General features: G+C 40.9%; 1 protein-coding gene across 1 annotated transcript in view; it reads right to left on the reverse strand.

Moving 5' to 3' along the window:
• LOC307039934 (solute carrier family 66 member 2) overlaps positions 1 to 13,153 on the reverse strand; it is a 57,010-nt gene that overhangs the window by 8,043 nt on the left and 35,814 nt on the right. The window contains exon 4 of the mRNA XM_079682388.1: positions 12,027 to 12,243. Coding sequence (XP_079538514.1) covers positions 12,027 to 12,243 — 217 coding nt within the window. The remainder of the gene's footprint in view (positions 1 to 12,026; positions 12,244 to 13,153) is intronic.

The raw sequence follows: 13,153 nt of genomic DNA on the forward strand, positions 1-13,153 counted from the left end.
AGTATTTCCTCATGTGTCTTTAAAAAAACAAAAAAAATCCACGCTTTACTTTATAACTTTGTCTCCCTTCTCCTTCTCCACAGCCCTCCAACCTTTGTTTATTTCTACCTTTCTCTCAGCCTTTGTCTAACCTTCCCTCCCTTCCATCGCCCTCCCTCACCCTTCCAAATGTTTGGCTAATTTCTTTGCTCATGAGACGGCAAACATCATTAACGAGGATGAGTCATTAACAATGTAATGAAGCAGGGCGGGTCATCGGTACAGATGCAGCGATGCAGCAGGATGGAGACAAAATGCCAGTTTGAGGTCGTTCATCTCTGGTATGATCACACACATTCACATTGTACACACCACAATACACACACAGCACACACACATGCTCTCATGTAGCTCCATCTGGCAGAGATAGCGTTTTCGTGGGACTTGTGGCTCAGTTGACAGATGATGAAAGACACCCAGAACAAACAATTGAACTTGGTCTGGTGCGAGGCTCTGAGCGTCCACAGGGAGAAGGAGTTATTATGGTATTGATTGAGAATATTGACTGGACTGACTACCTGATTCACACACACACACATGCCTTAACCAGCGTGTGATGCATTTTGCTTTAACTTGCTTAAAGACACATTGAAATGCAGTGAAAATGCAAACCATGAAATTGCTAATTTGCTTCACGTTCTCATCAAAGCTCGAGCACACCTGAAAACATACTGACGCACACACATGCACTCACGCTGACTCATTTCAGCATAGCCTGGACAAGTCTTTCATTGATTACTGCTGACCTGACACCCTCATCTGAGCAAGTGGACGGAGATGAGAGAGGAAAGGTGAAATGGTGAACTGAGCACTTCAGGGACGTAGAGGAAAAAAAGAAGAGCGCTAGGAAACGGAGGATGGAGGGTAAAAGGAAAATGAGGGAGGGACGACACATCTAGTGAGGGGTGAGAAACGAAGCCACCCTGAAAGTTGGAGAGTGACAGGACAGGGATGAGCGATGGAGTGAGCGAGAGGGGGGGTCTGATTGCACGCTGGGATGGCTGTGTCATAAGGGGGCCGGGCAGTAAGTGTGCTGTGTATTGAACGATGCTGTCAAGCCAGCTATTAGCTCCTCTAAGAGACTCGAGTAGACAAGTGGAACATTACTTCAGGAAACAGGGCTGAGTGACATTTAGAAATAGAAAAGGGAGAGGGAGAATTTAAAGGACATGAGTATGGAGTGTGCAATTTTGTGATTTCACGGCCGAAATATTAACGAAGTTGCCTGATGCATCTTTAAATGTCACTTTGCAGAACAGCTTAAGGCAGGTCTATAAATAACCAGAAAGATCGCAGCAGGAGAGCTTACAATCAATTATATGTACTTTTCTTTTTACAGTTCACAGTTTCAATAAACATCACATTCAAGGACTTTCCAGATCCAATTCAGCTAAAGAGGACATATAAAGCTCCTTCTCAGGTTCATTTGATATATTGTGCCTCTACTGTGACGTGTTTACATGCTTTAATGTTTTTTCTCAGATTGCTTGTGCTGCAGCACCTCTTTTCACCCTCTGTCTGAAACCAGAACCCCATCTGCTTTGATTGGTTAGCTGGCAAGATATTTTTGATTGGTCAACCGCTTAGAGATGTCCCACCCCTTAGCCACGTACAATGTGCCAATAGAAGTTCTAGTGTTACATAGGGATGGGATTTAAGCCTTTACAGATCATTTAGATGCACAGCACAAACCTATATAACAGCCTACAGGAAAGAGATAAACCCAAACAGCATACTAGGGACCCTTTTAAGTTCAAAAACACATACAGATTGAAACCAGGATCAAGATTGATAACTGTTACAACGCTGAGTACATAAGTATGTAATGGAACTAGCATACATTAAAGAATCAAGCAGAACATTTTGTTCTTTGTTGCAACTTTAATCTTGCTCTAAATGTTTCAATTAAAGGCTTTTTAAGGACCTCTGTTCAAAAGAAGGTCAAAGTCCTTGATATTCTCAATTTTTTTTAAGGATTTAATAGACCTATGGGAACCATGGGTCTATTAAAACACACCAGATTCTGCATTGGCTCCAATTATTGGTACTGGTATTCAATAAATCATGTGCTGTAAAACTGTCCCATATTAGGTAGCATATGCAAGGGAAACATTCAACTTGGACAGTCTGGTCCAACGATAATGAAACAATTAGCTAATTATTAAGAAAAAGAGAAAATGAATGCATGACAATTGTAATGATCTATTACTTGGTGAAGCAAAGATACCACAGAACACTACATTGATTAATACAAAATCACGAGTTGCTACTTACACAATATAAAGAATGTGCTGAAGGCCAGCATTGGTTAGACTTAACCTAAATCTGGTTTAGAGAGGTGTCCAGGTTTCATTTCATGTATTGGCATAACCATATTAATTGTAACAATAGGGATAAGAACGCTAACAAGAACTCTTTCACTGCAGCTGGGGGATTTATTGCAAAGTGATACTTCATTAAAAAAGGTAATACAATGAAACTCCACACTTCGCCTCTTTTGACCTCCCTGCAAATTTCCCCCGGTCCTCACCTCCCTAACGCCGTGCCTCTGCTGGTTTATCTGTATACCAATCTGTCTCTGTTTTTGTACTCATCCCTCACTCCCTCTCCACTACGCCTTCCCCTTTTTCATTACTGATCTCCCCCTTTAACCTGCTTCTAATCTTTTCTGTGTCTTTACCCCTGTCAACTCTTCAACCTGCCTCCTCTGCGGCCTTCACCTTGTCCACTGCCCAAGGGACCACCCAACGGATGAATGAAATGGATTTGGGAAGAAATAAGGAAAGACAACAAGATAGATAGATGGCTGAATAAAGGTTTTTGTGCAATTAAACGGTCTGCGAAGGCTTCAATCCCAAAGTTCCCTCCTTCTAATGGCTAGCGCTCGACACATTGTACGCTCAGGGGAGGGACCTACCAACCAACCCAAGAACAGACTGGGCTCTGGTTTCAGACAGAGGGTGAAAAGAGGTGCTGCAGCACAGGCAGTATGAGAGAAATAAAAAGCTTTTTGAACAATAAAACATGGAAACATGTTGCAGTAGAGGCACACAATACAATAATTAAACCTGATAATCAGCATGATAAGGCTCCTTTAAAAATCAGGATACATTTTCAGAAGGAAATATACCCAAAAAATAAGTACATGTTACATTTTAAATTAAAATATGTGCAGTAGATCAGAATTGTAAGTGGAACAGGCTGCTATCAGGTTTCTGAACCCCAGCAAATAAGTTTGTAAATGTACATTTTCTGACTGCGATGCAAAGTAAAAAAAGGAGAAGGTGAAAGCGTAACCAATTGCATAGCTGTCTTGTAACTCTTACAGAAACAACGTGGACTAAATTCTACATTGCTAAAAATCACTGGCAAAAAAACACATTTCCATTTCAGGCTGATTTGCTGCCTTAACTCTTACACTTAATCTGTAATATCTTTGGATAGGTACATCTGTCTGTTTTTTGTGCGATTTCTCAGATCTTGTAATCAATAGAACATGGTAGGACACATTATCTGCTTCTGTTGTGAAGATAAGTGGTGGCTGAACACAACAGTGCATGCTTAAAGCTGTAAGTGGGGAGTGCATGTGTCTCCAGGGGGGCGTTAGGCACTCATAATTGTTTCATAATACTAATACACAACACTGGAGCAGCATGGGATGATGTTTAGAGCTTCAAGTTTCAATCACCTCTTCCATCTCTTTTTCGGTCAACCCACAAATGTGTGCATTGGCATGATGTGTGGGTCCACGCTTGTGTACACATGTGTGCGCCCACCCTTGAGATTGTGTGCGAGGTGCTTAACAACGGGGTTGTAGCTCTCCCCGAGGGGATGGGGGGCACATCGAGAGAGAAACATTCAAAGGGCCCAACAAGAGAGAAGCCGAGCTGCTCTTAACCCACTAACTATGAATTATGCATGTTGATCGATCGCACACAGCCAAACAAGGAAAAAGTTCCTAACACTGCCAGAAAGAGACGGATTCTACTTCACAAAATGAAGCAGACGGGAGGAGAGGAGAAGGAGTATCAGACAGGGATATTTTTGGTACTTTTTCAAAAAACATAAACAAGCCACAATAGAGAAGATGGCCAGTCAGAACTGTAGTGCAGAGAACAGAAGGCGATCCCTGTCACTTATTTTAACCTTACAGGGGATTAAGATCAACATAACGATAAAGGTACCCTTATATGTAATAGATTAAAAATAATCTATAGGACACTTAAGAACATTAACCAATACAAAAGTGATAAAACATACATGTACAAAAGGATGGACACAAGTTATCCTTTTTCCCAAATAAAAGGAAAAACTCATAAAAGTTTGGACCATGATCTGCGGATGTCTGATGATGGATACTAGTAATAGTACGGACACTTTTGAAACTCTGTCCAAAATGTTTGTGTCACTCATTTAGTACAAGAAGTCCAAGTATCTGGATGATGTTTTGTATTGATTGACATATAAAAAATTAGATAGAGGGATATTAGGTAGATGTCCAGTTCAAGAGAGGAGAAGACTTCCGTATCTCAGGTCGTACAGTTACTTTTCTGACGTTATTATTTACGATTATGGTAAATGGTTAAATTGGTTAATTCCTGGAATATATATCAGTGCTGCAATAAAAAGTTGGTACCATGTTACTGCAACTAAATCAAAAGTCAACCCATACATAATAGAAAAGTATATTAACTGATAAAAGTGAGTCTGCAGTGCAGCCTTGAGTTCAGCAGTTTTCACTGTTGCACTAGTATGTTAGTTTACATATGAAAGAGCATGGCGGTCGACAGTGTTTTTGAGTAGGTCTCTCTAGAATTGTAGCCTTGACAATCAACATAAGTTCATTGGCATAACGGAACATAATATGTTATAAAATAGTCCTAACAAATGCAATTAAACTTGCCTAGTGTCTTCCTTTTACTCCACAAATAAGAATAACACATTTGTAAATGCATGAACACAGTACAGCCACAAGCCTACTGTATGCACAGCTTAAATTCCCCAAAGTGCTCTCCTCTAAATCCCAACCATGTAATGTAGGAACAAACGAAACATGAGTTCTCATAACACAATCTCCTTCCATGTCTTTCCCCAGGACAGACATGACTGTAATTTAACAGTGAGAGCTACTACACACATAAAACAATGGCTTTGATCTTGTTAACTCTACCCGAGCAAACACTATTATATGTGCTCCGCTAACACACACTATACTTTAACCATGAAATAAATGCAGACTTTTGACATCCATACAAACACAGCTCACATAAAGATACAACATTTACTAATCTCAGTGATGGAAGTTGACATGTTCGTAGAGAAAATCCTGTTATCTTGCCAAATCGTGTTGAAATAATGAAACATTTCCACAGTATATCCATCACACTTCCTGTTACTAGCTCCTGTAAAGACATGGCTTCTTTTAAATATGTTTTAATAAGTCAAAAGTGTAAAACAAGGTAACAAATCCTCACATTAAAAGACTTGAACACATTAAATGTTTGATTGTTTTTTCTATTTCAATAAGTTAAAGATTAAACTCCTATACAAAAATGATGATGATGAACCTAGCCTATATGAAGTTTTGATTAATGAACTTCATATGTTAGCTTTGTTAGCTGTATATATAGCGATTAAAAACAAACGGGACAAATTCATTTTCAAAGATAACTCTGAGTTGCCAGTTTCGGTACGTAAATTACTTTCTTCATTCCATACTTCTATATAAAAATATAGTCCAATGCTGTCCATTTAAAAGAATAGGCTACATCTTTTTAATATGTATGATCAAATATCCCTCAGACTTCAACATTTTGTTTTGTTACCATCACCTACAGCTCAGTTAGTTTTCTAAATAGCAAAATCACTTTGACCACAACTGTTTATTTTGATAGCACATACTGTAAACAGTGATACAGTTTATTCTTTAATCAAATCTTTTTTCGCTCAGTAATGCATACAGTGTATACATGTGCTATACATGACAACACTGTTTTGATACCCTTACTTTTGGGACACAAACTCTGGTTCACATATCAGAATGTGCATAAAGGTCATTAACATGTCTGCATGATGTCTTCCAAAGCCAGACTGTAGAGGTACCGGCACTTTTTTCTAAAATGTCCCAGAGGTAATAGTCGCCTCAAGAGAAATTTGAAGCCACCATTTGGCTGCCATTGAAGGGACATGTTAATAGGACCACCATTAACTTGAATGGTGTTAGCCTGAACTGTGAAAGACAGAGTGACATAAAGAGGGGAGCTGAATACACCACATACAAAAAAAAAGAAACAGGTGTTTGTGAATATATTCTAGTCTTTTGGCTCGACTAGTAGTTTGACTACTTTTCACATTCATGATATAGGCATACAGTATAGGGTACTGAATCCAGAGGTTAATTGCAACCTGAAAATAATTTATATAAGCCTTTCTTGTTGATAAGTTCTGGCTTTCCTGGTTATTTAAATGTTTTACTGTTTGTCTTTTATCTTCACCATCAACCTGAGTCTCCAGAGGGTCCCTGTGCTGTGGAGGACGTCCTGCCTTGTTCCTGTGCCTAAGACACGGTGTCCCAGTGGCTACAAGTACTTAAACTAAAATGATACAACTGTCACAAAACCTAATTTCCCCCAGGATAGATAACGTATTTGGATTTTGCTTATCAGAACTTACTTTAGGTTTTGGTGTATTTCAATCTGCTCTGTCCACATGTTCTCCTCTACTTCTGCTGTTATACACAAGGAAAGTAAACTAACACATAGATAAGTATCAGGTAAGTAGGAAAGCAATACTCTGCACACTTTTCAGTTATCAGGACAGACAGACAGACAACCACTTTTGGAGTCTCCTCAATTTCACTGAGTGACTTTACAAAAGTTGGCAGCTTTTGGTGCACAGCTGGGAGAGGGAAAGTGGAAAGGAAGCAAAAAATATAAAGTTTAATGAGAGTAGGAGAAAAAGAGGCGGACTCCCCAGGCAGCAGAGCATAAAGTGCTGAGCAATCATTCAGGCACAAAAACACACTGTTGTTTATATAAAACAAATCACAAGGTTACCAATCAATTGTGGGTTCCACCTGAGTAATGCCGAGTAATGAGTACTTTCAAATGCCAAGCATGTGAGTTAAGGAACAAACGCTGTAGGATGAAAATCCGGCATCTCCGTAAGGTCAGTGTTTAAAGAGCCTGTGACACGAGTTTCCCCCATCATCCAAACCCATCAATTTGAGTAAATATTGTACCCTTGAAAACCGTTACTGAACTGATTTTGGATATTTGTACTTTGATAACCATTAATCTGCCCTTCAATGTTGACCATTTTCTAGATCTTCTCGGGGATTCTTCAAGTCCCGCCAAATTATGTGTGACGTCATTCCTGCACCGTTCAGGATCCCAGCATCTGCATGTAAACGCACGATGGCGCACACAGCAGCAAGCTCAGACAGCGATGACAGTTTAATTTTGAACGTGTCTGAGAGCTCATATGAGGCTGAAGGATCGGTTTATGTTGTATCTGTTAGAAGTTTAGGAATTAGGTGCGTCAATATGGGCGATCATACGGTCATGTAGCCAGTGGTGGACTGGGACTAAAAATCAGCCCGGGACTCTCGACCGGCCCACTTCGGTACCACTAGTAAATTGTCAACGGGGGGAGTGGGGGGTGTGCTAGTGATTTATCCGACCGGCCCACTTTGGTACCGACCCATCGGGATTCGTCCCGATGGCCAGTCCGCCACTGCACCCAGCCCAGCCCACGTAAACTGTCAACGGGGGGAGCCTCGCTGCGGGGAAACGGTGGACCTAGTGTCCCGATCGGAGTGGGAATAATAATAATAATAATAATAATAATAATAATAATAATAATCCGTGCATTTTATCCATTAATTTCCCCAACATTGTGGTAAAATAAAACACACGTTTAATCCATGTTGTTGTGGTGTACTGTAGTGGGGTGTAGTGGGGATGTTTTTACTGGGTGGACGGGGTGGTGGGTGGACGGGAGACACTATGGACGTGCTCGTGAACTGTCAACGAGGGGGGGGGGGGGACTTGGGGACCTCTGTGTTGCCTGTCAGCGCAACTTACATGATGCCGTTTAGACAATATAATAATAAAGGGCGGTGCCGGCTGTCAGCGAACCGATCCGGCCTTTCTGCGCGACTATCACTCAAATGCGGGACATAGTCTCAATGTGTGGGACGCGGGACAAATAATAAAAATGCTGTGTGTGCAGTTCCGCACAGTGCGGGACACCTGGTCACCCTACACACACAGTTCTGCCCCTCACACACATACGCTTCAAATCAAGTTGCATAAATGCTTGAGCTACGTTTTTATTATAATTACTGTGAAATCTGCCTATTATGTTTTCGTCATTATTACAACAAACACACACTTGCAACTGATAACACTGGCAATGATTTTAGATGTATTAGACTATTAAAAAAAGAAATCATGCTTCAAATAAGTGGGGGTACGGCGTACCCCCGCGTCCAACGCCCACTACACCACTGACTGCAACTACAAAAAGCTAAGGTTTGTTTTCTCATCAGGAAATGCAGACCGGCTCAAACAAAAGATTTTTAAATCATCATCCTCACGATCATTTAATGTATCATATGTTCGCCGAATTGACATGAAAGCACTAATAAATGTAGTTTCATCCACTTGAGTTTACAACTACAAAAATAATCGATTTGTTTTTATATCACATCCGACGGGAGGAAATTCAGCAGCTCTCACTACCGATTTTTAATCCTAATTTAATCATCATCTTCACCACGATCATTTATGTTTATGTTCGCCGAATTGACATGAAAGCACTGACAAATAGTACACTGTATTCAACTTCATTAAAATGTTATTAACGTGCCTAAACTCAGTAATTCAGCATTTCTACGCATGACAACACACTTTGTCCGTGTTTGGCTCTCTCGCCGCACAGTGAAGCGTTCCCGCATTGACGTCACTTCCGGCTTCCCCCAAAACCTCAAAATGAGTCGAAGGAATTTTCCCGCGATGTTCGAAATTATTGATATTTATCGGAACGGTATCGCTTTTTCTTTTTTAAACTGACGGTTCGAGATTACTAGTAGCCCACTATTTCATTGCACAATAGTTGTTGGGTTCGTGTCACAGGCTCTTTAATGAATAAGCATACACAGCTTTATTCTTTGACGGAACTGAATTTCCAAAACAATATGAAGTGGTGGAAATAAGCAAGAGGGCTAGATGTGGGGGATATTGTGTAGAACACGCACAAATCTCACAACCATTGACAACAATAACTTAAAGGGGCCGTATTATGCTTTTCCCTTTCCTATAGTGCGTTATAAAGGTTTTAGTGCATGTGAATGGTCTGCAAATGCTAAATTCCCAAAGTTCCCTCTAGACGGAGTTTCCCTTCCACACTCCCCCCCCCCCCTGCTTGAAACGCCTCAATTTGACTTTCTTTATTTCCGTACCATAGTGACATCATAGGTTAAGGGGCATCTTTAAGAGGTTGATAAATCGCAACAGAGCAGGCCAAATAACTAATCAGCGCAGACTGGGCTCTGGTTTCAGACAGAGGGGGAAAAGAGGTGCTGCAGCACAGGCAGTATGAGAAAAATAAAGAGCTTTTTGAACATTAAAGCATGTAAACATGTAACAGTGGATGTCTTAAAATACAATAATGAAACCAGAAAATGAGCTTAAAAGGGCCCCTTTAACACCAGGATTTGTTGGTAAGGGACAGAGGCTCAACTTTTAAAGTGGGCTTATTTTAGATTTTTAGTCAGCACCAGAGTTCTCAAGACAGTTTGAAATATATAAATGGACCAAATCTAATATGCAGACCAAAAGCACAGCTAAGAGATGAGGCAATATTTAAAAAGGGATTACTCCCTGATCTTTATTCTCTCAGTACTGCAATCTACATTCCTCTATATATTTTATTTATCACATACTGCTGTTTTTTCTTTTTAATACCTTATCTCTAGTCTACCTTTCTCCTTTCTGTCTTTTGGATTTTCCATCTCCGCTCTGTCCCTTCCTCCGTTTCCCCGGAGTAGTGGTATTATTGTGCAAAGTGTCAATATTGACCAGGCAGCATAATTACGCTAAGCGTGACTGAACGTGCCTGTGTGTGTCATCCTCAAACTCCCTTTTCCCCAACATGAATCTCTGTAAAGGTTATCAAATGGGCGAGCTTGAAAAGGTGAGCAGTCCTTGATGAAATGGATCCACACGCTCACCCTCACACCTTAGTGAACTGTTTCAAATAGGATAGCGTGAGAGGAGGCTCAGACTCCGTGCCACATCATCACATCTGGAAAAACTGTTTGTTCAAGCTTAACTGAACAAATGGGAGAATCGTTATGTATGTGTGATGTGGGTCAAACGATCTGATACATGTTATGTACACGGACACAGAAGTGCTGAGTGGGCTGGTTTCAGTCGTCCAATTAGCCCAGGGGGGATCGATACGGAGGTAAGAAAATATGACAGAGTATCTGAAAAGGGGAATTAAATATCTTAGAGTAAAGTTCCAACAACTGTTTGTTTTTGGTGGCTCATAAATCATCACATTACTGAGTAAGCAAGGGCTTTGTTATAAAGGTTTAGCACGTTGATGCTGCTAACTCATTAATCAGTCATCGGTGAGGCAATTATTGTTATTGTGTATTTCATCTTTGGCAGGAAATTCACTCTGAGTTGTTTGCGTGCTCACAGGAAGTGCGAGCCCAGATGTATACCCGGAGGTGACTTTGTGTGAAATGGAGCATATTACCAAGGAAGAACATCAGCAGTGTCCTTAACTACACCATTGCTTAAAACTAAAGTATATTCAGAGCTTATTCCTGGTGTTTATGGATGCGTGTGTGAAATGAGGTAATATAAATGCCAGCTTTAATGTTATTTTCTGTGCATGTGTTTAGGTTTAAAAGCTACAGTCACAGTTAATCAAGAGAAAACAGTGAGACTTAAAGGGAAGGTTCACGCCATAATCATACATACATATTTTTCCACCTACCTGTCATTCCCAACAGAGATAGTTGCTGAATGTCACAATAAAATCCTGATTTTAGGACAATCATCATATTCCCTTGTCTTTGTGGCTATTATACTTCTTGAATATTACCTTGAATCAAAATGGGAGAGAGGAAGTACAAATATTTTGCTTAGTTTTTTTAAGCTACTTTCAGAGACGAGTGACTAGCCAATCATGCGGCTACACTTCATACCCACACACACTGCAATGCTCAGTTGCCCAGATGACAGACAAGAGACATAATCAGGAAATGACGATCATAATTACTATGAGGTTCTGAGCCATTAGGGGCGTAATTGATCTTGCAGTCTTCTAGGTGAGGGGCTAATCATTGTACACTTTCACATAATTGTACCAAGAAAACATTGAAAAATGCAAGCCAAGCCTTTTGAATACCTCCCTCCTTCACCCTCTACTGCCTCTTTCAATCGAAGGAGACCTTTAATTTGACCTCAAGGAAATCAAATGCGACACGTAGTTATATAATCAGGGACATTTCTTGGAAGGAAAATGTCGATTCTTATTTATAAATGATTTTGGGATGCATGTTAAACTCTATTTTGTTGTCTGCAATAATGGCAGTTTAAAAAAAAGGCCTGAAAGAGGGAGACCTTTTTTTCAATTAGTGTGTCACTGTTCCTCATTGGTAATGCATTAATCCTTGTCGATGAAACAGGTAACTGTTGGACACTTGTTCAGGAGTCGTGTGGGTTAATTTAAACCTCAACTCTGTTTTTTGTACTTTTAATTTAGTCTCTAATGCTTATAAATGACCTTGTTAGCATATTTAATGAGGAAATAAATCATTTGCAAGCCCTGGACATCAGGGTTAATGTGCTTGGGGTGTTGGTGAGCACTATGATACTTCTGTGGCAGTGTGCTCCTGTAAGCCAGTGTGAGTAAAGTGAGCTATGAACGTTCTACAAAGCCCTGCTCGACCTCAAAGTGTGCCCTACCTCATGCCTTTGGTGGAGCAGTTGTGGAAGTTTTGTAGCAGCTGTGGGAAGCCCAGCATGGCCTCGAACATGACGGCCAGGGAGCCCAGCGTCTCCACGAACATGGCGGAGTCCAGCAGCAGCAGGGTGACGACCGCACACAGCACGGTGAAGCCGAAGCAGAAGAGCAGGTAGTCCTCGAACACGCTCCACTTCCAGAAGTAGCGCACGTCCAAGTCTGGAGAAAGCAGAGAACAAAGCAGAGAGTCAATTGAAAATATACGCAATGTGTTCTTGTTGTGTTTACCATGTAAAATAACTTAAAGATCTCCTATTATTCTCTTTCTTGGGCATATATTATGGTCTCAGATATATAAAAAACATGTCTCTGAAGTGTTTTGCTCCAAATACCAAACAGATCATGGATTTGAGCATATCCCTCTGTTTCAGCCCTGTTTTCGAAAGGGCTGTGTAGCTTTAAATGCGGGCTGCTGCCCGCCACGCCCCTCTGTGGAAGTGTTTGCAAGTCTCCGCCTCCCCTTTCGATGCAAAGGTAGCCCACATTTCCGATATGATGTCAAGTCCAAAGCAAATCTGGATCAGCTCCGTTTTACCCCCGTTTTCAGAGGGTTGTATTTTCGGACAATTTTTGAGTCTCCTTACACACCGGGGAAACTCATTTATGTATAAAAGACATACAAAAAGTGCATTTTGCATAATAGGTGACCTTTAATTGACAGGCAGAAGAGAGAAGTAACAGGATGGAAAGTGAACATTGGAAAAAGTGTGGGAGGATTTGAAGAAAAGAAACCCAACAGAAGAGCTAGAAAGGTGATCGAATGAAGAACAGAGTAAGATTAGGAAGTGTGTGTGTGTGTGCGTGTGTGTGTGCGTGTGTGTGTGTGTGTGTGTGTGTGTGTGTGTGTGTGTGTGTGTGTGTGTGTGTGTGTGTGTGTGTGTGTGTGTGTGTGTGTGTGCGCGTGTGTGTGTGTGTGTGTGTGTGTGTGTGTGTGTGTGTGTGTGTGTGTGTGTGTGTGTGTGTGTGTGTGTGTGTTAGTAATGCTGAAAGGTGAGAAGGTTCTTACATGTGCTGATGGGAACAGAGCAAGAGTGACAGGCATAAATTGAATGAGGCAAGGGTGATATCG

This window comes from Notothenia rossii (genome assembly GCF_949606895.1).
Source record: "Notothenia rossii genome assembly, chromosome: 5".
Classification (NCBI taxonomy): Eukaryota; Metazoa; Chordata; class Actinopteri; order Perciformes; family Nototheniidae; genus Notothenia; species Notothenia rossii.